The sequence below is a fragment of the Doryrhamphus excisus genome, linkage group LG4 (assembly GCF_037039965.1).
Source record: "Doryrhamphus excisus strain RoL-2023G ecotype Guam linkage group LG4, RoL_Dexc_Guam_v1.1, whole genome shotgun sequence".
NCBI lineage: Eukaryota > Metazoa > Chordata > Actinopteri > Syngnathiformes > Syngnathidae > Doryrhamphus > Doryrhamphus excisus.
The window spans coordinates 20,161,848-20,185,037 of NC_136360.1; the positions used below are offsets into that span (position 1 = coordinate 20,161,848).

At 45.6% G+C, this 23,190-nt stretch overlaps 1 protein-coding gene across 1 annotated transcript in view; it reads left to right on the forward strand.

The window, feature by feature from the left end:
* Positions 1-4,432: 4,432 nt before the first annotated feature.
* The window catches only part of obscna (obscurin, cytoskeletal calmodulin and titin-interacting RhoGEF a), an 81,099-nt gene continuing 62,341 nt past the window's right edge, over positions 4,433-23,190 (forward strand). Inside the window, exons 1-23 of the mRNA XM_078790352.1 lie at positions 4,433-4,516; positions 4,603-4,869; positions 5,057-5,218; positions 5,299-5,403; positions 5,490-5,756; positions 6,861-7,130; positions 7,206-7,472; positions 7,543-7,806; positions 7,902-8,168; positions 8,250-8,519; positions 8,587-8,853; positions 9,960-10,226; positions 10,425-10,697; positions 13,094-13,357; positions 13,433-13,699; positions 13,776-14,042; positions 14,117-14,383; positions 14,515-14,781; positions 19,094-19,366; positions 19,447-19,713; positions 20,256-20,522; positions 22,303-22,569; positions 22,712-22,978. Coding sequence (XP_078646478.1) covers positions 4,477-4,516; positions 4,603-4,869; positions 5,057-5,218; positions 5,299-5,403; positions 5,490-5,756; positions 6,861-7,130; positions 7,206-7,472; positions 7,543-7,806; positions 7,902-8,168; positions 8,250-8,519; positions 8,587-8,853; positions 9,960-10,226; positions 10,425-10,697; positions 13,094-13,357; positions 13,433-13,699; positions 13,776-14,042; positions 14,117-14,383; positions 14,515-14,781; positions 19,094-19,366; positions 19,447-19,713; positions 20,256-20,522; positions 22,303-22,569; positions 22,712-22,978 — 5,659 coding nt within the window. The 5' untranslated portion in view covers positions 4,433-4,476. The remainder of the gene's footprint in view (positions 4,517-4,602; positions 4,870-5,056; positions 5,219-5,298; positions 5,404-5,489; positions 5,757-6,860; positions 7,131-7,205; positions 7,473-7,542; positions 7,807-7,901; positions 8,169-8,249; positions 8,520-8,586; positions 8,854-9,959; positions 10,227-10,424; positions 10,698-13,093; positions 13,358-13,432; positions 13,700-13,775; positions 14,043-14,116; positions 14,384-14,514; positions 14,782-19,093; positions 19,367-19,446; positions 19,714-20,255; positions 20,523-22,302; positions 22,570-22,711; positions 22,979-23,190) is intronic.

Consider the following 23,190-nt stretch of genomic DNA (forward strand, 5'->3'; position numbering starts at 1 on the left):
CGCCCACCCAAGTTCTCTGACGCAATCTTACTAAACCTTAGCCAATCCTCATTGCTTATGTGGTTATCTCCGCCCCTCCCTTGTCACTCTGCAACATAACGGCGTTATGCTGACAGCAAAAGTATTTAGTTAGATTACCTGTTACTGAAAAAGGTAACAGCGTTAGTAACGCGTTTATTCCCATCACTGATCCTCACAAGGGTGGTGGGGGTATGTTGGAGCCTATCCCAGCTCACTTTGGCGAGAGGCGGGTTACACCCTGGAGTGGTGGCCAGCCAATCGCATCATTGAATGAATAGAATCATCATGAAGAATCCCCCTTCATGAAGATTCTATGGTTTCATCTTCCAAGCATCTTCCTTCATCTAACCCCAAACTTGCTCAACTATCTTCATGTCTGGCCACTGGGCTGGCTGTGGTTTGGGAAGGAGCATCATCCTGCTGAAGAATTTTCCCATTTTTGTAATTTGGAAGATAATGGCCAACAAGAATTGAGAGACACAGAAGAATAGAGGAAGTGAGGAAATGAGGACTGGGTAGCTCTGTATTGGACAGGAGCCAATCATGACCTATGAAAAAACAATGCGCTTGTCAACCCATAGGGAATTGCAGGAAGTCATTACTGAGTCATCTTACAAACAACACTAAACTCATCACACAACAACTTAACACTCACAAAATATACCTAATAAATATACAAACATGTATGACTAAAAAGCGTTTAATTGGAGGACAAGCAGTATAAGACATTGACTGTCCACCAGAGGGGGGCTGACATCATCGCAGTTCCTCCACAGCCTCCAATGAATGCTTCGCTCACACGCAATGCATTGTGGTAAAACTTTTTTTTAATTGCCGTAGAAAGAGCTACCGTTTCCTCAGTGATTTGTGAGTAAATTAGTATTTACACTAGTAGTAGCATTTCTGAAGTAAAGGACCATAACTTAGCCGCACCACCGTATGAGCCACTGGGTTCAAAATGTAAGAATAATGGAAATTGCGGCGTATTAGCTGTAAGCATTTAATGTGATACTTGTATAGTCCGTGGAGTGCAGATACATTTTGTGTTATTTTTAGTCGTAATTGAGGAGGCGATGTGACAACCTCCCGTTGTGTCTTTGAGTGTCAAAATGCATCTTTGTATGGCCATCTCCGTTACGACTTTGTCTGGGTGGTCCCGGAAAGTAACTTTGGTGAAAACTGTGGGATCTACTGTATCGCATTAAAACCACCCCACTCAAATTTCTTTATACTTTTACTCTGAAAACTGCTTAGGAAAGCTGACAAATGGCCAGTTGAATTGACGACCGCTAAGCTGCTTCATAAATGAGAGCAAATATGCCCCCCCAGGGGACAGTTAATAGGATGTAGAGCGATCTTACTGTCGCCATTATCTCGTCTGAGGTTGTGTTGGCGTTGGTGGGGCCAGAAGGTGATTTTGCGTTGAAAGTCGTCATCATGTACATGATGCAGTTTTTTGGTCCATTATTCCACTGATTCCGAGCATTGTGCTTCACACCGTTGAAGCTATCTTTGCCAGCGGACCCACAGCAAGCTATTTGGAGGTCAGTATGCGGGGAGGGATGTGTCAGCTGTTCACTAAGTCGCTCCATCACAACAGCACGGGGAAAAAAAAGAACGTAGTGTAAGGGCCGTCTCCTTCGTGGAGCGTGACTCAGATTTCGTATCTATGGTCCTTTTTGGGTCCTTTTTGGGTTTGGTGCTTACGGTGACTTTTTAATGTACATACATAATTATTTTTCCAAGAGGTACTTTGTTTTCCATGACCATCACCATGCGCCAGGAGTGTGTGTGAGCATGGACTGTTTTTTTCAGAACACATCTGAGTTGAAGGTGCGTACATCACTACTAATGATGTGGCGTGTTCTGTGTTGCTTGGCATGCATTGTTTAGAACTCCATCCAGGACGTCCACAGAGGAATGCGCTTTTAATACTACAGCATTTGTTGACATATACAGCATATGGGGATGTACTTTTATGGTTATTAGACTTCACTCGTCCGGAATGAGTTATTGTTCTGGCTACGACATTAAGCCTATTGAGTTGAACTTGTGGCTTGAATGCAAATGATAAGACGCGGTGTTCCTGTTGAGATGCTGTGTAGGACAGCAATAAACATCCTGGTCCTTGATAGATAGCCATCTTACATTTCAAGCATTAGAACATGTGGGAACTTTTCTCTTGTTTTTTTTAAGCTTCCTTTCAGCCATCGCAGCTGAATCTATATTGGTGGTGATGAGCTAAGTCGAGGGAGGTGACAGAGATTACGCTGCTCGTCATTACCAGGGGAGGTCGAGCATGCCGTTGCGGGGATCCACCTTTTGAAACGGATGCCATGTGGATGCGTTTTCATTTACTTTCCAACATTGTTAGCAGCAATAACAATACACAAATGTCAACTCATCGATATTCACTACGTGGCTACTACAGAGGGAGAGATGGGAATGATGCACTTTCAAGGTCATTTGTAGGTGAATTTGTTGGTACACAGGTACACAAAACGACCCCACCTAAGCCTAACCACTACTCAGTTCCTCAATAACTACTCAAAATGTATGTGCCTTAGTTCCTCAGTAACTACTCATTTGTTCCTCAGTAACTACTCATTCGTTCCTCAGTAACTACTCATTAATTCCTCAGTAACTACTCATTAGTTCCTAGTAACTACTCATTAGTTCCCCAGTAACTACTCATTAGTTCCCCAGTAACTACTCATTAGTTCCCCAGTAACTACTCATTAGTTCCTCAGTAACTACTCATTCGTTCCTCAGTAACTACTCATTAATTCCTCAGTAACTACTCATTAGTTCCTAGTAACTACTCATTAGTTCCCCAGTAACTACTCATTAGTTCCTCAGTAACTACTCATTCGTTCCTCAGTAACTACTCATTCGTTCCTCATTAACTACTCATTAATTCCTCAGTAACTACTCATTCGTTCCTCGATAACTACTCACTAATTCCTCAGTAACTACTCATTAGTTCCTCAGTAACTACTCATTAGTTGCTAGTAACTACTCATTAGTTCCCCAGTAACTACTCATTAATTCCCCAGTAACTACTCAGTTTCTCAGTAACTACTCATTAGTTCCTAGTAACTACTCATTAGTTCCCCAGTAACTGCTCATTAGTTAATCAGTAACTACTCATTAGTTCCCCAGTAACTACTCATTCGTTCCTCGGTAACTACTCATTAATTCCTCAGTAACTACTCATTAATTCCTCAGTAACTACTCATTAGTTCCTAGTAACTACTCATTAGTTCTCCAGGAACTACTCATTAGTTCCCCAGTAACTACTCATTAGTTCCCCAGTAACTACTCATTAGTTCCTCAGTAACTACTCATTTGTTCCTCAGTAACTACTCATTCGTTCCTCGGTAACTACTCATTAATTCCTCAGGAACTACTCATTAGTTCCTAGTAACTACTCATTAGTTCCTCAGTAACTACTCATTAGTTCTCCAGTAACTACTCATTAGTTCCTCAGTAACTACTCATTAGTTCCCCAGTAACTACTCATTAGTTCCTCAGTAACTACTCATTAGTTCCTCAGTAACTACTCATTAGTTCCTCAGTAACTACTCATTAGTTCCTCAGTAACTACTCATTAGTTCCCCAGTAACTACTCATTAGTTCCTCAGTAACTACTGTGTTTCTGTGTACCTTCTTGCAAGTAAGACCAACAATATGTTCAGTAATGTGTTTGTGGTATGCAGTGGTGTAGAATCATATTCATAGAATCAAAGTCTTCTTGTCACAAAATGTTTTCCATTCAGCCCAGCTTGAACAGCTTTAAGTGTCACACAATATTAAAATGCTTCTAGTGAAGGTCTTCCTTCAAAGAAGTCATCAGTGAAACATTACTGTAAACATCCAGCAGTAACACAGAAAAACAGAGGGGTGTGGTGGCCACTATGATATCTTCACATTTCCATTCAATAAACACACTAAAATCAATCCAATGTGGGTGAAGATATAGAATAAATGTCAATAAAACCAGCCTGCATCTCAGCTTTGTGGTTTAGGCCCCATTCTCAACACGGGTACAATTTGATGGTATTTAAATGTACAGAGATATCATGACGAGATCCTGAGGCCAATGTTATGCCAATCCTCCACAAGCACCTCATGTTGCAGAACGGTGATGCACAGCCCACATGTTGCAAGGGTCTGTACACAATTCCTGGGAGCTGACAACGTCCCACTTCTTGCAACATACTCACGTAGACATGTCTGGGATGCCCGGATATGGCTTGAGCGTGGCCGTTTATTGTGGCCACGCGAAGGCAAACCTGTGCAATACTCGTGCCGTCTCATCAGCATCTTGATATGCCACACCGGTGACGTGGACGGATGATGAATGCTTCTATTTTTGTTGGGTGTAGATATTTACCTGTTGCCTACTGGGAATCCTGGCTCTGAGAGACTGAGAGAAATCTGAAATCAGGTAGTATGGCGGACACAATACCTGGAGGAATAGTCGCTGCTGCAAGTATGTTCCGCATTCGTTGACAACATTGGTCATAGATTCCATGCAGTGTTTTATCTCAAAATTCCGTGTGTGTCCTCATAATCCAGAGAACCGTCTACAGGTAATGAAAGGTTTGGAGGACGTGGAAGTGTCAGAGTGCGAGAGCTGCTCCTTTGACGTGACCCTCAACTTGGCCTACATCGAGGGGGTGTGGACCAGGGATGGCATGCAGCTCAAGTCCAAGCCCAACTGTCGCATCAGTGCACATGGGAAGACGCACTCCCTCGTATTGAATAGGGTGGCTCTGGGAGACGTGGGTTTGATCTCTTTCCAGGCCAACGGTATCCAGACATCTGGCCGACTCACTGTTAGAGGTAGGCTCAGAAGACTGCTAGATTGTTTTGTCTTCTGTTTTGGTGTGGCTGTACCCTTTCACAAGGTGAATAAGCCAAAAAGGGACCACAAGTAATCAAAAATGGTTGCATTCTGCATTTTTGCAAGAATGAACTGGTAAGCTAGCCCACAGTTGACACATCGAGAAACTTTTCTTTTCCTTGCCAGCTAGGGACATCCACATTGTAAAAGGTCTAGAGGATGTTGATACGATGGAACGCCAGTCCGTCAGCTTTTCATGTGAGGTGAACCAGGTGGACGTGGATGGTCGGTGGTACAGGGATGACTGCAGGATCCGACACAGGGACAACATAAAGATCAGACATCAGGGTAAATCAGTCTTTTCATTCATGCAGTATGAAACCATTGGACCACTAAATAAATTTGAATTCTTTCTGAACTCCTTTCAGGTAAAACCCACACCCTGTCTTTTAAGTCAGTCAGGCCAGAGCATGCTGGTGAGATCAGATTCACAGCCGAGCGTGTCTCGTCTTATGCAACGCTTACCGTAAAAGGTGAGTCTGTTCGAGAAAATGTAAACTTCTGAGATGTACATCATTGCCAGCAAGTTGTTAATTCAGCCACTTCTTTCAACTTTCAGAGCTCCCAGTGCAAATATTGCGCCCCCTGAGGGTTAAGATAGCCATGTATCGCCACCGAGGCTTGCTGGAGTGCCAGGTTTCTCGGGCCAACGCTCAAGTCAAATGGTACAAGAACCGGAAGGAGATCCTGTCCTGCAAGAAGTACCAACTTATAAGCCAAGACGTCTTCAGGCAGCTCACCATTGACGACGTCTGCTCCTCGGATGAAGACACCTACACGTGTGACACAGGCGATGACAAAACTTCTTGCCAGCTTCTAGTTGAGGGTGAGATATGCACAAGCGCTGCATGTAGTTTTTTATTACGATGTAACATTCAGTGGATCGAATTGAATCATAAATTTGGGATGCTAATCGACGTCTGATCCAATCAAGAGTCACACGGTCTGCATCGTAAAACCTTTAAATAACTAGACAGGCATTCTACAAACCGTTCTTGGCTGATGGGGGCTGTTTGTTGTTTTTGGTAATTGAGGAGGACACCACGGCGGGCGGCTTCTTAGGTGGTGCGGGCGTCGTTGTGGGCTTCTAGGGCACCATTGTGGTGATGCTGGCGTTTTGGGTGGCTGCTGGGGTTTGGTATGTTAAGAGGCAATTTTCCCCCTCTCATCGTGAAGTGTTTACAGAGCATTAGATAGCTAGTGCGCGAGGTGAAGGTGTCTGAGGCAGTAGGGACGTCCCACACAATTGAGACTATGTTTGTTTACAACACGTGTTTACAGCAAGTACTGCAAGAAAAGGAGCACTTGATCTGCTCACGTTCAGAGCTATTTTTCAATGATCAGATTTATTGGTATGACTTCATAAGTCTTTCCGTCAGATAAATTCATTCATTCATTTTCTACCGCTTGTCCTCACGAGGGCCGCAAGGTGGGCTGGAGCCTATCCAGATGTATAGAGGCGGGGTACACCCTGGACTGGTGGCCAGCCAATCACAGGGCACATATAGACAAACAACCATTCACACTCGCATTCATACCTATGGACAATTTGGAGTCACCAATTAACCTAGCATGTTTTTGGAATGGGGGAGGAAACCAGAGTACCCGGAGAAAACCCACACATGCACGGGGAGAACATGCAAACTCCACACAGAGATGGCCGAGGAGGGAATTGAACTCGAGATTCCTAGCTGTTGTCAGCCACTTAATAAAAATATTATCTTAAGTTTGATGGTGCTTAAGGTGGCTTAAGTCCAATGACCTCACTTAACTTCTGATGTATGTTGACATGACATGTAGACAAGATTTAAGGAGGTCAAATTTGTAATAGCTCGGTGGTGTTGGACTTCAGAGGTTCTTCTGAACAGTATTCTATCTACACAGTCAACTGTGCTGGTAACACAAGCGTATATTGTGGCTGTCCATGCAGAACGGGCCATCAGTATAGTTCGAGGGATGACCTCAGTGGAAGTCATGGAACCAGAGCCTGCGCTCTTCCAAGTAGAGACCAGCCTGAAGTCAGGGAGGCCGCCCAGATGGACCCTGAATGGTACTGTGTTGGAGCCCAGTGAAGCGGTAGATATCTACAGGGAAGGAACCCTGCACAGCCTGTGCCTCACCTCAACAGAGACCTGCATGTCAGGGCCGGTGGTTTTCATTGCTGGCAAGAGTCGTTCCTCCGCTCAGCTTACTGTGAAAGGTGGGTGGAGCAATCCTCTCTAAATACATCCTCTCTGTGATCAGTATCACTTTCAGTTGGTCAACTCCCCCGCAGAGAGACCCCTCCAAGTTGTCCGCGATTTGGATGACGTGGAAGCCAAAGAGAACAGCTCTGTGACTCTGCGCTGTGAGTTTGAGCCCTCGCCCAGGGTGGTGCGGTGGTTTAAAGGTCGTACGGCTTTGAAGACTTCAAACAAATACAGCATGAGGCGAGAAGGGAAACGTGCAGAGTTGACCATCCATGGATTGGTTGGAATGGATGCAGGGCAGTATCGCTGCATGGCGGGCGGTTCACAGAGTGCAGCGCATCTTAAAGTTGAAGGTATGTTCAAGCAGGATTTACTCAACTGAGCTCGAACGCTGAACACTTGAATCTCTATTTGAAATGGCAGTGCGAAAGCTCAAGTTAGTGAGACACCTCGAACCGGTGGAAATCGAAGAGGACGGCATCGCCACCTTCGCATGTGAGCTCAACTATGTGGTTGCCCATGCAGAGTGGCTGCTCAACAACGTCCGCATCTATTCCAACGCCATCAACAGGATCCAGCACATGGGCACCATGTATAGCCTCACCATGAAGAAACTGAGGCCCCAGCAGAGCAGGCTTACCTTTAAAGCTGGTCTTCTTTCTGAGACAACTACTTTAAAAGTCAAAGGTCAGCTATGATAAGGCACTTTCCTATAGTTTTGTTTAGTTCAGACAAATATTATGGCCAATGCTCAAATCATGTTGTGGACTACTTGTCTTCAGAGCGCCCTGCAGTCTTCCTAAGACCTCTGGAGGATGCAGTTGGAGAAGAGCAAGGGGAGGTCTGCCTTCAGTGTGAAATTTCCAAAGAGTCTGTAATCCCAGTCTGGAGCAAGGATGGCATTGTGCTGACGGCTGATGAGAAGCATGAGATGTGCCAGTTTGGACGGGCCACGGCGCTGATTGTTCATTGCTTGAGCAAAGATGACGCCGGACATTACACCTGTGATCTGGGCACCAGCCAGACCAAAGCTAAAGTTTCTGTGCATGGTTGGTTGAGGAGAAGTCGAAATGAAATGTCCGGTCGGAGCATATGTAGGTAACAGTATTTACTGTTTGGTCTATTTCCAGACTTGCATATCACTTTTGCCCAGCGCTTGAAGACTGCGTCCATGCTAGAAGGTGAAAACTACACTTTTGAGTGTCACCTTTCTCACAATCTCAGTGATGAGCCCTCCTGGACCATCAATGGTCAGGTGGTCATCTCCAACACTCGTTTCCAGGTTTCAAACAATGGTCGCAAGTACAGGTTGAGCATTAAAGACGCGGTTCTAACCGATGCTGGTGATGTGGTCTTTACAATTAAAGACCTAAGCTGTAGAACTATGCTCTTTGTCAAAGGTAAATATCCCGTATTGGAATCAGGAAAACATAAGTATATGCCCTAATCCTTGTTCTATTTTGTCAGAGAGGCCAGTGCACATTTTTAGGGATCTCCTTAACGTCAAGACTGTGCCAGGTGAGGATGCAGAGCTGAGCTGTGAGATCACCAAACCTGAGGTCACCATCCATTGGCTGAAAAACGGTCATTTAATAAGGCAGGGTCCCAAATATAAGATGAGTGTGGAGAAGAACCTGGCAAGGCTGATCATCAAGAACACCACAATCAGGGATTCAGGAGAATACTCCTGTCAGGCTGATGGGGTTTCATCCCGTGCAAAGCTTGAGGTCAGAGGTAAGTACTCTTGATGAAAAATAAATCCAGAACACGGAAATGGATATTTCTTTCTCTGCAATTGAAGAGCTTGCAACCAAAAGGCGCTAAATCCATTTTGACTGATTTTGAGAAAACCAATGATTTTTAACGACGCACATATCAATCTATTTGGTCATCAAGTCTATATTGCAAATGAAAGAGCTATCAATATAGGTCATAAAAATGCATGCTATAAAAATCCTGCACACACCATGTATTTTATATCTTTTTTTAAATTATTTTTTTTTCGGATTTAGCGCCTTTTGGCTGAAATAAATTTGAAGTCATCTTTAACTTCTTCAATGGCATTGTTGTAAAAGAATGTAAGGTGCTTTAATGTGCTATGCTAATAAAATAATTACAACACAGAAGCCATTGTCAACATACAATACAAAATAATTATTATTAATTAAATTAATAAAAATGTTATTAAAAGCAGTGCTCATATTTGACTGCACCATGAAGGTGACAGTGACAAAAATCATCTCATTACAAACTCTTTACATTGTATGTTTTTTAGTACAAGTAAAATAATGTTTCTCATGAAAGTTGGAGGTGTCAAGGTAGAGACATGCCTTTTATGGCGTAAAAAAAACTTCCATGTTACAGAATACTGTAAAAACACAATTTGTGTTCTCCTGAATTGCATAACATACTGTAACTATCATACGTGTACTTAATGTACACAAACAAAACAGGATGCGCACTGATACTGGCTTTCTGTATGTGCAGTGCCAATTGTATTCTTCTCTCTGATTGGTCAGATTATCAATAGATGGGAAACTTGGGCCAATCAGAATAAAGAATAAAGAAAGGGATTTAGCTCCTTTTGGTTGAAATCTGAAATGGAAATAGCGCCTTTTGGTTGAAAGCATACATTTCATATCACTTTTTTTCATATTTTTTAAAATGATTTCAAGACCAAAATATGTGATTTGGATACACATGACAGAGGTCTATTAAACTCATGAAAAACATGCAACTTAGTGAAAATTGGATTTAGCGCCTTTTGGTTGCAATTGCTGCCTGGCAACAGCATCTGTCAGCATTCGCACCCGATTTCTAATCGTATGTATCCCTTCCAGAACTGCAACACACATTTGCACGGGAGTTAAAGGACGCCCAAGCAGAGGAAAAGGGCAAAGTGACCCTCGAGTGTGAGACCAGACTGCCAGCCAAGCGAGTGACTTGGCTGAAGGGTATGATGGAGCTGAGGTCTGGTAGGAAGTATGTCATGAGGCAGAAAGGTGTGGTGCTGTCACTCACCATTTCATATCTGGAGAAGTTGGACACGGATATCTACACGTGTGATGTCGGGACCATGCAGAGCCGCGCACAGCTGACAGTGCAGGGTGAGGAAAATGCCAAGCACTTCAGCACTGTTGCTCAGGGATGTTGAGTTTGACAAAGGCCGTACAGTTTAGCTACAGTTTGTGGCGTCTTCATGGGCCTCACAAGGATGGTCCAATGGGGTTTAAACCTCACATTGATTGCACGTTTAATGTGCACTGACAAGAACTGAGATTTACAGTCCATTTTCCATCCGTCAGGCCAGAAAGTAGTCATCCTGGATGAACTGGAGGACGTTGAGTGTCTTGAAGGCGACACAGTCACGTTCAGGTGTCAAATCTGTCCCAGTGACTACGCGGGCGTTAAGTGGTACCTGGACGAGACTCTGCTGTACAACAACAAGCTGAATGAGATCCAAATGTTGTCGGGTGGCTACCACACGCTCACATTTCGACAACTGGCACGCAAAGACACCGGCACCATCTCATTTGCAGCCAGCGACAAACGATCCTACGCTTCACTGTTGGTGAGAGGTGAGGCGTGTTCCTTAACCAATTTTACTGGATATTCCACTACTTTCATGATAAAACCACCGCCCCCTATTTGCATACCAAATACACATCATTGGAAAACTTATTTTGCTGAGATTCTTTGAGAAAACTGTCTTAAAAGAAAAGATAGACTGTCAGGAAACCTGACATTAGAGACTTCAAGACTTGAAGACTTGACCAAAGTGAATATTTTGAAGGAACTGTACACGCTTCTAAAGGCGAGGTCACAACCAATCATACGGGCTCCTACAGCCACTCTACGTACAAAAAAAACTGCTGATTTCCGAGCCGTAGACTAGCCATCAAAGGTTCTTTGTCATGTCAAACAAACTCCTTTTTCTCTCCTACATTTATTACTCCTTCATGGTCAACACACCTGCGTACCTTCTCCACAGACAAACAGCAGCCATTTTGGAAATGCCAAAAGTCCCACGGCCCAAAAAATCGTACATTCGGTTGTGACCTAGACTGAAAACATAATACAAGCAAACCTAATAGGTCCTTCTTCTCGGTATATTCAAACTCCCGGTAGTGGTGCCACTGAGACACATTCTGACCGTTGGGGTTAAAAAGTTAGCTAGATAATAAAGTAGGACTCAATATTAATAAACACAATATTTTTCGTAGGTGGAGCATAGAAAACTTGGTCATGGCTAGACTCTCACACACATGAATTAACACCCCAACAGTCACTCCAATAATGGAGACATTAGAGACCGTCACAGCATAACAAGCTACCAAGCTAACTGGTTAGCCTCTCCAAATTACTTATTCTAAATTCTAAAGTGTTTCAAACTGAGTGGGGAAGAAAGACAAAGAAGTAAAAAAAAACTTACCACTTCCACATGGAACAAGAGAACATTTTTTTTACTCAAATTGAGCCACGGCATGTCCGCCTGAGCCATGGCTCGTCCATCTCAGCCATGGCATGTTCATCTCAGCCATGGCATGTCCATCTCAGCCATGGCATGTCCGTCTCAGCCATGGCTTGTCCATCTCATGTCGGCTTGGCTCTGCTGCCACAGTATCCAATCTCCATCGTCCATCTCAGCCATGGCATGTCTGCCTCAGCCATGGCATGTCCATCTCAGCCATGGCATGTCCATCTCAGCCATGGCATGTCCGTCTCAGCCATGGCTTGTCCATCTCATGTCGGCTTGGCTCTGCTGCCACAGTATCCAATCTCCATCGTCCATCTCAGCCATGGCATGTCTGCCTCAGCCATGGCATGTCCATCTCAGCCATGGCATGTCAGTCTCAGCCATGGCTCGTCCATCTCAGCCATGGCATGTCCGTCTCAGCCATGGCATGTCCATCTCAGCCATGGCATGTCCATCTCAGCCATGGCTTGTCCATCTCAGCCATGGCATGTCCGTCTCAGCCATGGCTTGTTCGTCTCAGCCATGGCATGTCCGTCTCAGCCAGGGCTTGTTCATCTCAGCCATGGCATGTCTGCCTCAGCCATGGCATGTCCGCCTCAGCCATGGCATGTCCATCTCAGCTATGGCATGTCCGTCTCAGCCATGGCATGTCCATCTCAGCCATGGCATGTCCATCTCAGCCATGGAATGTCCGTCTCAGCCATGGCATGTCCACCTCAGCCATGGCTCGCCCACTTCAGCCATGGTATGTCCGTCTCAGCCATGGCATGTCTGCCTAAGCCATGGCATGTCCATCTCAGCCATGGCATGTCCGTCTCAGCCATGGCATGTCTATCTCAGCCATGGCATGTCCATCTCAGCCATGGCATGTCTGCCTAAGCCATGGCATGTCCATCTCAGCCATGGCATGTCCATCTCAGCCATGGCATGTCCGTCTCAGCCATGGCATGTCCATCTCACCCATGGCATGTCCGTCTCAGCCATGGCATGTCCATCTCAGCCATGGCATGTCTGCCTCAGCCATGGCATGTCCGTCTCAGCCATGGCTTGTCCATCTCATGTCGGCTTGGCTCTGCTTCCGCAGTATCCAATCTCCACATAGTTTAAAAGGTCATGTAATCTGAGGTCATGTCTGATAACATTACTGATGCCTAGTAACCACAATACTACATAACTTGACGTTCAATATTTGGACTCATATAAAATAAGTTACACAAAAATACAGTACTTATTGAGGTACTAATGATGAAATAATGAGAAATGAATGACTAGTTTTGTGAAACTTATTGTAAAGTGTCAGCCAGTATTTGTACCTAATCATAGGCCACAGTCAACCATGAAACAGCCATCACTTTATTTGAAAAACCGCAAAATAGTGAGGGACTGATATTTGAACCGTGATATAGCGACTGAACTTTGGGTCTGGATTTTTAATCGATTTAGCCCCCCAACAATCCCAGCATGCAGTTAACTGGCTTCACGTCTTCACATTTCCAGAGAGACGTCCAACCATTTGTAAAGCTCTCGAGGACTGCGAGGCTATCGAAGGAGGTGGCCTTGTTTTGTCCTGCGTGACATCAAAGCCATGTCACATCCTGTGGTACAAAGATGGCTGCCTGATGTGGAACTCATCCAGGTACTTCGCAAGTCGTTCAGGTTGTGAGGCTCGACTGACCATTCGGGAGGTTTCCCAAAGTGATGGCGGGGTATACGAGTGCAGTGCTGGATCTGTCACAACCAGGGCTGTTGTCACCGTCAAAGGTATCTTCTAGGCTTGTCAGCCAGAATCAACTATGAATATGGAATAATAACATCACAATTTCTGTCTCTGTTAAGCCATCCCAGCTGAGTTCACGCAGCCTCTACAGAGCGTAGAGGCCCGAGAAGGTGACACCGCTACCCTGACTTGTGAGTACTCTCTGCCGGACGTCCAATTCCACTGGAGAAAAGGTGTGGAGAACCTCAGGTCTGGAGTTAAGTATGCGATGAAACAGAGAAAGACCATCAATTCTCTCATAATCCGAGCTCTCCAGCCAGATGACTCAGGGGAGTACACCTGTCAGTGCAGAGGTCACCACACTACAGCCAGCCTCAAAGTACACGGTAAAATACATGCAACTTCAAAAAGGTCCTTTTTAACAGTTGTTTCCCAACATGCGCTTTCTTTCTTGCTCTCCAGCCATTCCGGTTACATTCATACAACATCTGAAGAACATGCAAGTAGAAGAAGGCAGCAATGTTGTCCTGCGTTGTGAACTCTCCAAACCCGGAGTGCCGATAGAATGGAGGAGGGGACAAGAAGTGTTGAAGAATGGAGTGAAGTACCAGATGAGGAGATGGGAGACAACGCTGGAGCTTTTGATATGGAAGGCTGTGCCCGAGGACAGCGGCCTTTACAAGTGTTTGTCTGCAGATCAGATCACGTCCGCCACTGTCCAAATCACCGGTAGCAAATTCTGTTCTTTGAACCAAACACCTCAGAATCTTGGTCTTATTCATTCCTTGGTGTTGGCTCCTCAGCTCTACCGCTCAACTTCAAGCAGAAGCTACGCAATGTGACCATCGAGGAGGGCAGCACTGCAACTTTACGCTGTGAGCTTTCCAAAGCTTCTCTCTTTGTGGAGTGGAGGAGGGGGGAGGAGCTCATTAGGAACGGAGAGAAATATCACATTCGCCAGAGAGACACGCTGATTGAACTGAGGATCCTGGACGTGACGGAAGAGGACAGCGACAGCTACACGTGTATTTGTGGGAACATCGAGACTACGGCGACCGTCACTGTGAACGGTAGTTATTAAGCTATAGATAAAATAATATAATAACCAGTAATAACCAGTAACCAGTGTAGTCCTATACCACAATTGACCAAATATAACAAGCAATGGTCCTAAAAACTGCTTCCTGCTCTTGTTTCTCAGCTCTCCCCATCACCTTCAAGCAAAAGCTGAAGAACCTTCAAGTGGAGGAAGGACACAACGTCACGCTGTCTTGTGAGCTCTCCAAACCTGGCGTCCCTGCGGACTGGAGGCTGGCTGGTGAGCTGCTGGAGAATGGAGACAAGTACCAGATGAAGCAGAGGGGCTCGGTGCTGGAGCTGACCATCAGAGACGCGCTACCAGAGGACAGTGGCGTCTACGTCTGTGTCTGTAGAGACCAGAAGACGAAGGCAACAGTTAAAGTTATTGGTATGTTAGCCAGTATGGCCGAGTTTTTATTGTTGTGGCTCATTTGTATGTACTTTAAATACCATACTGACCCAAATATAAGACAGTACTGTATTGTTCCTCCTTGAATATGGGTTGCCAACAGCTGGCACCCACCAACTTCTTCCTAAGTGACTCAGAGCTTTTCTTTCTGTCACTCACACCCACCAATGACCTTTTCTTTGAGAAGTCATCTTGTGTTTGAGTCATTGTGGTATTTTTATTGCGATAACATTTTTTTTTTCGCCACTAAAGTAAACCCCTGCTTTTCTCTGGGTTTATGTTCTGACACAAGGCTCACTCCAGTGTGGTTGACTTTTGCAGTTACAGTCGTCCCTCGTTTATAGCGGTTAATTGGTTCCAGACCCGACTGCGATAAATGAAAAACATGGGGAAAAGAGAGCTGAGCTGGAAGGCAAGAACGAATTCTATCACGGATACGACTGAAGCGACTGGAATAGGTTTCCTCTGTAGGGTAGCTGGACTCACCTTAAGAGATAAGGGTGAGGAGCTCAGTCATCTTGGGAGGGGCTCAGAGTAGAGCTGCTGCTCCTTCAGATTGAGCGTAGCCAGTTGAGGTGGCTCGGGCATCTAGTCCGGATGCCTCCCAGGTGAAGTGTTTCCAGCATGCCCAGCCGGGACAAGGCCCCATGCTGAAGGGATTATGTCTCACAGCTGGCCTGGGAATGCCTTGCTGTTGAGCTCCCGGTTGAGCTGGTGGAGGTGGCCGGGGACTGGGAAGTCTGGGCTTTCCAACTGCAGACTACTACAAACCAGACCCGGATAAGCGGAGGTGAATGGAATGGAAGTCTATTGGGAGCAGTGCTGGTTGTACAGCCTGACAGCTTCAGGAAGAAAGGACCTGCGATATCGCTCCTTCACACACTTGGGGTGAAGCAGTCTATCGCTGAAGGAGCTCTCAAGTGCTGTCAAAGTGTCCTGCAGGGGGTCGGAGTCGTTCTCCAACATGGATGATAGCTTAGCCAACATCCTCCTCTCTCCCACCACCTTCACTGGGTCAAGGGGACGACCCAGGGCTGAGCTGGCCTTCCTGATGATCTTATCCAGTCTCTTCCTGTCCGCAGCCGAAGTGCTGCTACCCCAGCAGACTACTCCCTGGAAAATGGCTGAAGCCACAACAGAGTCATAGAACGTCTTGAGGAGTGCCCCTTGCACTCCAAAAGACCTCAGTCTCCTGAGCAGATAGAGTCTGCTCATGCCCTTCCTGTAAAGTGCTTCCGTGTGATGAGTCCAGTCCAGTCGATTGTTGAGATGAACACCCAGGTACTTGAGGTGTTGAGGTGTCACCATCTCAATGTCCGTTCCCTGAATGTTCACTGGTGTTGGAGGAGAGTGGATACGCCTGCGGAAATCCACCACCAGCTCTCTGGTTTTCCCCGCGTTGATCTGGAGGCAGTTCCACTGGCCCTAGTCCACAAAGTCCTGTGTCAGTCCTCTGTACTCCCTGTCGTCCCAATCTGTGATGAGGCCAACAATTGCAGAGTCGTCAGAGAACGTCTGCAGGTGGCAGGTTGGTGTGTTGTATGAAAACTCTTTAGTGTAAAGGGTGAAAAGGAACGGAGCCAGGACCGTTCCCTGCAGGGCCCCTGTACTGCAGACAATGTGTCCGACACACAGTCTCGTGCCCTCACATTCTATGGGCGGTTGGTGAGGTTGTCCAGTATCCACGATGTGAGGTGCAGGTCCACCCCTGTGTGCGCCAGCTTGTCCCTCAGAAGTGCTGGCTGGATGGTGTTGAACGCACTGGAGAAATCAAAGAACATGATTCTCACCGTGCTCCCAGGTTTCTCCAGGTGAGAGAGCGCTCTGTGCTGGAGGAAGATGACGGCGTCATCCACCCCGGTGCCAGGTTGATAGGCGAACTGAAGCGGGTCCATCAAAGGACCCACCAGGGGGCGGAGATGGTCAAGGACCAGCCGCTCCAGGGTCTTCATCAGGTGGGATGTTAATGCCACCGGCCTGTAGCTGCTCAGGTCTATAGGGTGCGGCGTCTTGGGGACAGGAACCACACAGGATGTCTTCCACAGCTGTGGCACCCTCCCCAGCTTTAGGCTCAGGTTGAAGATGTGCTCGACAATCCCGCACAGCTCGTCCGCGCAGGACTTCAGGAGCCTGGAGCTGATGCCGTCTGGTCCCGCCGCCTTCCTCGCCTTGGTCTTCCGGAGCTGGTTTCTCACCTGGGATGTTGTGAGGGTCAGGTTGGAGCAGAGGGGCTGTGCGCGGGAGGATGTTGGTGAGGAGGTTGGGCCGATTAGCTGAGCGGTGGGGGGTGGCTGTGTGCAGGAGGGGAAAGTGGGGGTGTGGCCGTTTACTCGAGGTGTCGATGGGGGGTGGGGTTGCAGCAGGGGGTGCTGGGCTGGGGGACATTCGCACTCAAAGTCATCAAATCTTACCTTTATGGTAAGATTCAGTATGGTTGCCCGGCACACGACTAAGTTCCTCCTGAGGAACAGTTATATCGACACCCCTGTGCAGAAGGGGGGAGTCCCAAAGGTGCCAGGTTGCATCGAGCATACAGGAGTCGTCACCCAGCTGATCCGGGAGGCACAGGAAGGCAAAGGAGACCTGGCAGTCCTGTGGCTTGACCTTGCCAATGCCTACGGGTGTCCTCTCTGCCGGAGTGCTGGATCGCTGGAACACATCCTGAGCTGCTGCCCAAGGGCACTGGGGGACGGGTGCTACCGCTAGCGCCATGACCAAGTGCTGCGGGTCATTGCAGAGGTCATCAGCACAGGAATCTCCACCAGTAAACACCAACAACCAACAAAGCAGTTCAGCTTTTCGCCTTTGTTAGGGCTGGGGAGAAGCCAAAGCAGTGCCGGAGTCAAACAGGGGGGCTGCTGGCGACAGCTCGAGACTGGCAGCTTAAAGTCCACCTAGGGAGACAGCTCAAATTCCCGGAGAACATCCCAGTGACTACTCTCAGGCCAGACATGGTCCTGGTGTCAGAAACAACTAGGCAAGTGGTCCTGCTGGAGTTGACTGTTTCCTGGGAAGACCGGATGGAGTAGGCCTTTAAGAGGAAGAGGGCCAAGTATGAGGTGCTGGCAGACGAACCCCATGGAGGTCGGGTGCAGAGGATTAGTAGGTCCGTCTCTCATCAGAGCACTCAAGATATTGTGAGTGAAGGGACAGCACAACAGAAGAGCCATCACTGACGTAGCAGAAAAGGCATCCAGATGGCTGTGGATCAAGAGGGGAGATCTGTGGAGAACAACTAACCGGCTGGGTCACCTGGGTGAGGGTGTCTGTTGTGAGACCCAAAACACCCAGTGAACCCAGGATACAACACTGATGTCCAAGTTGCACCAAAAGTCTATGTCAGAACTATAGTTTGCAATTTGGATGAAATGTTTAATGACTATTGCCCTATGTTTTAGGTATTTTCATTTGTACATTTCATGAAGGAAAGATGCATTGAGGCAAATCTTTAATAATAATCCTTTCTGAATGTTCCTAAATAGGCTTTTTACTCACAAACATTTGGAATTTAAAACCAGTATCATAAATAAACTAATCTTATTTTGAGCTGACACAAATAAACAAAAACATGTTAGTGTGAGAGGACTCACTCGCTCACATTTTGTATTTGCTGAACGTCTGTGGGCGAGTTTAAGAGCTAATATGCTAATAATAAAGAAAAATAGTCATACAAAAATATGCTTGCTGACTGTATTTTTTTAAATAATGTTCCAAAGTTCCCAAATTGATATCCCTTTACATAAAATTTGATCGTTTATTGTTGTAGTTGCACATCGAATCGTTTACCACAAAGAGATTTCCCCTACTTATTATAGATTAAAACATATTTCCATCTGCGAGTAAATGCGATTAATTGTGAGTTAACTATGGACCAAAAATGTGATCAATTGCGATCAAATATTTTAATCGATTGACAGACCTAATATATCGATGTACATATACATACACAGTGGGTTGCAAAAGTATTCATACCCATGAGCAACACACAATTTCTCGGCACAGAACAAAGTTTTACATGAAAGGAAATAGCCCAAACATGACAATCCATAACTGTTCTTCATAAGTACTCTTTACAATAGATAGATTGCATAAGTCTGTATTTCATTGCCGCATACAATATTTTTGGGCTAAAAAATCCACAGCACTGTTATTCACAACAGAAAAATACCTCCATCTTTCCATTACACTTATGTAGTCTTAGGACACGTCCCCATTGCAGCCTTGGATGGGATATACCTCTTGTTGTCACAGAATAAAATCTGTGTTCTTCTTTGTGTACATTTTCTTGTAGCTGTTCCCGCAACATTCAAAGTGACCTTGAAAAACCAGGAGCCAGAAGAAGGCCAAAGCGTGACGCTGTGCTGCCAACTGTCAAAAAAAGACGCCCCGGTACAATGGCAGAAAGACGGACAGGCGCTATCTGAGGTGTCGTCCAGCAAATATCAGATCAAGCAGGAGGGGAAGATGGCTGAGATGACCATTGTCAACGTTCAAGTGGAAGACGCGGGGAAGTACAGTTGCATCACAGGAGATGAAAAAACGTCCGCTGAGCTCAAAGTGAAATGTAAGTGAAACTATACCGGCAGAACCTGCGGCAACCATCACATGTAGATGATAACCTTCATGATGTGTCACTGAAAACAGCACTTCCTGTCACGTTCAAACGAGAACTCCGCAATGTGGAGGTAAAGGAAGGTGACAGTGGCGTTTTATGCTGCGAGCTCTCCAAACCCGGAGCTCCCGTGGAGTGGAGGAGAGGTCGAGTGCTTCTGAGCAGTGGAGGCAAATACGAGATGAGGCAGGAGGGCCCTTACACCAAGATGATTGTCAATAACGTGGAGGAGAACGATGCCGGGAAATACATCTGCAAGACGAAGGACAGCCAATCGACTGCCGAGCTCACAGTCCAAGGTGACACTTCCAGTCCTTGAATTTTACAGTAGTAAATCCTTGCTTGTACGTTGTGGGACCACCAGCAAATGATGAAAAATACACAAGTAATTGAGCCTAAACCTTCAACAAAGGGTTCTTTTCATAGATGATTAATCTGAAGCTTAATGTTTCGATTAATTGAGTATAGAACTGCAACAATTAACCAATGACTAAATGATCATAAAATAATTTGACAACTATTTTGGTATTGGATTCATCATTTGATTTAACAATGTAAATATACTCTGATTTCAGTGTCTCCAATGTGAATTAGGGATGCTCACTCAATGCTCGCTCAATGTGGGCCCATGTCGGTCAAAAATGTGATCTGCAACAAAATCACTTATTTTAGTCCGGGTTCGTATGCAAATAATTAACAGATAAAAAACAAAACAAGCTAAGACTGTATTCTAGAAAATGGATAGCTTTTAAAAAATGTCTGTTAAAACAGGGTCAAACATCATTGGTCCTCCACTTTCAACTCATTTCATGCATTTTTGCTGTTGTTCTTGACCAAACAGGCCTGCCGCCACGTTTCACGCTGCTGCTGGCAAACCAGGAGGTAACGGAAGGCACCAGCGTGTTTTTTCGTTGTGCGCTGAACAAACCTGCCCAGTCGGTGGAGTGGCAGAGAGAAGGGTCGGTACTCAGGCATGGAGACAAGTACCAGATGAGAAAGAGGGATTTGCAGCTGGAGATGACCATCGGAGAGGCCACCCTGGAAGACACCGGGGATTACACCTGCACATGTGGTGAAGAGAGCACGACGGCGCGGGTCGCTGTGAATGGTGAGTATTACATAGCAATACAGTGGTGTGAAAAAGTTTGGGCACCCCTGATAATTTTCAAGATTTTCCTTAAAATTTCCTATAAATGACTGATTGTTGGGATCGGCCATTTCAGTTAAATATATCATATAGCACAGTGATTTTCAGCCACTGTGCCGCGGCACACTAGTGTACCTTGAGAAACCGTCAGGTGTGCCGTGAGGAATTATCCAATATCACTTTTTATAATTAACATTTATTAATCATCATTTGCAAATATTATGTCAATAGCCATTATGTCAATAGTATACATGGACCCAAATATTCCAATTCACTTTGGTTTATTTGCTCAAACGGAAAGAATTGAACAGGGATGGAATATTCCTTTAACCAATCCGATTGAGGTATCTTGTACCCGCTCAAACGGAAAGTTGTCAGGGTGCCTTCTTCTTCCTGGTGTTTTTCTTCTTCTATTGAAAGCAGCTTTTGTGTGCATTACCGCCATTTGTGGAACAGAATCTAAACCCTTCTATACTTTATTGACAAGTCCTTTTTTTGTAAAAAAAGAACATATATAGCTATATTAAACAAGTCCTGAGTTTAATTATAAAATATTAGCAAGATTGAATTTGATCTTTTCCTGTTTAAATTGATCCCGGGTGCGTTCTTTCAGCGCATGCTCAGATATGACGTAACACGCAGATCCAGACGTTCTTCACTTTTAAAAATGGAGGCCAGCAATCGGCACTGGACTAAGCAAAGTTTGTTTTTCATTCAAACTAAATTCCAAGACTGGACAGACGAAAAACTGGCAATACGGAGTTATTCCAACAAGTGAAAGAAAAACTCGGGGAAGCCGGTATCACGTGATGTTGGTGTTTACGTTTTACTGGGCATGCCCTATTGACTATTCTGGTTGATTTTCTCGGTGCATGTAGACAAGAGATTGGAATATTCCTTTCCATGGATACCATTGTTTCCCGAAAGGTGATTGGGAAAGAGAAAAAGTGGTGATGTAAAAACATGGCTACTGTGGAGTGTCTGTGGTGTAAAGACTGGCAGAGCAATGTAATATTGGTCCGTGTGGCAACACCTACCTTGTTCCTCCCATAGACTTATTGATGCACGTGTGAGGTCGTGGTGACATTTTGGAACATTTTTGGTTAGTCGTGTGCCACAAGATTTTTACAATGTAAAAAACGTGCCGTGGCTCAAAAAAGGTTGAAAAACACTGATACAGCAGACCAACGCAGTGATGAAGTTTATAGGACTTACAGAAAGTGTGCAATTATTATTTAAACAAAACTAGGCAGGTGCCAATTTTCGGGCACCTTAACAAAAAATTTACATCAGCATTTAGTAGATTTTCCTTACGACCGAGTGGTTAGCGCGCAGGCCTCACAGCTAGGAGACCCGAGTTCAATTCCACCCTTGGTCATCTCTGTGTGTTTGCATATTCTCCCCGTGCATGCGTGGGTTTTCTCCGGGTACTCCGGTTTACTCCCCCATTCAACATGCTAGGTTAATTGGCCACTCCAAATTGTCCATAGGTATGAATGTGAGTGTGAATGGTTGTTTGTCTACATGTGTGTGATTGGCTGGCCACCAGTCCAGGGTGTACCATGCCCCTCACCTGAAGACAGCTGGGATAGGCTCCAGCACCCCCTGTGACCCTCGTGAGGATAAGCGGTAGAAAATGAATGAATGAATGAATATATCACAAAGCAAATAACTTTGTTAATGCAATAAAAATCCAATACAAAGCGCATACCTTGACACTCACATGGTGTTTTCCCTTCAGAACGACCTGTCAGATTCCTGCAAAGACTGAGTAACGTTGAAGTGCAGGAGGGAAATGTTGTTGCGCTGTGCTGCGAGCTTTCCAAAGCAGGGCTCACGGCTCAGTGGATGAAAGGAGACAAAGTGCTAACCAGCGGCGAGAAGTACCAGCTGAAACAAAGAGGCTCCATCATGGAGCTGGTCATCAGAAAGAGCCAGCCTGAAGACAGCGGCCTTTACTGCTGTGTTTGTGAAGACATTAAAAGCACTGCTACTATTATCATCACCGGTGAGAAATAATACAATAATAAATACAATATAGTATTTTTAAATAAATATCTCAATTGTCTTTGTAAAACCCCAATTTCTGTTCCTCTCACTGTGTACTACTTCACGTTCCATCCATCCCTCATCGTATTTTCTCCTCTCAGCAATTCCAGTGACATTTAAGCAAAAGCTGAAGAACCAGGAAGTTGTTGAGCAGAGCAGTGTGACGCTCCACTGCGAGCTGTCCAAAGCGGGAGTCCCCGTGGAGTGGTGGAAGGATGCTCAACTTCTGAAGGAGGGAGGAAGGTATCAGCTGAAGCAGGAGGGCAGGGTGTGCACGGCGCTGATCAGAGATGTAACGCTCCAGGATGCTGGGGAATACGGCTGCTCTGTTGGTACAGCCATCACTTCGGCGGATATCAAAGTAAGAGGTAGGCGTCATCTAAACTGATCCCATTTAGCAAAAATGCTCCCTTCACAAAGACAATAAGACTCAGCACAGTCAGCGAGCTAAAAGTAGTAATTAAATGTAATAAAAGCACTACACAGTCATCCCTCAGTTAGAGCGCTTAATTGGTTCCAGACGATTAATTAATTAATTAATTAAGTAATTCCTGTGCAGGGTGTTGGTATACACTCCAGC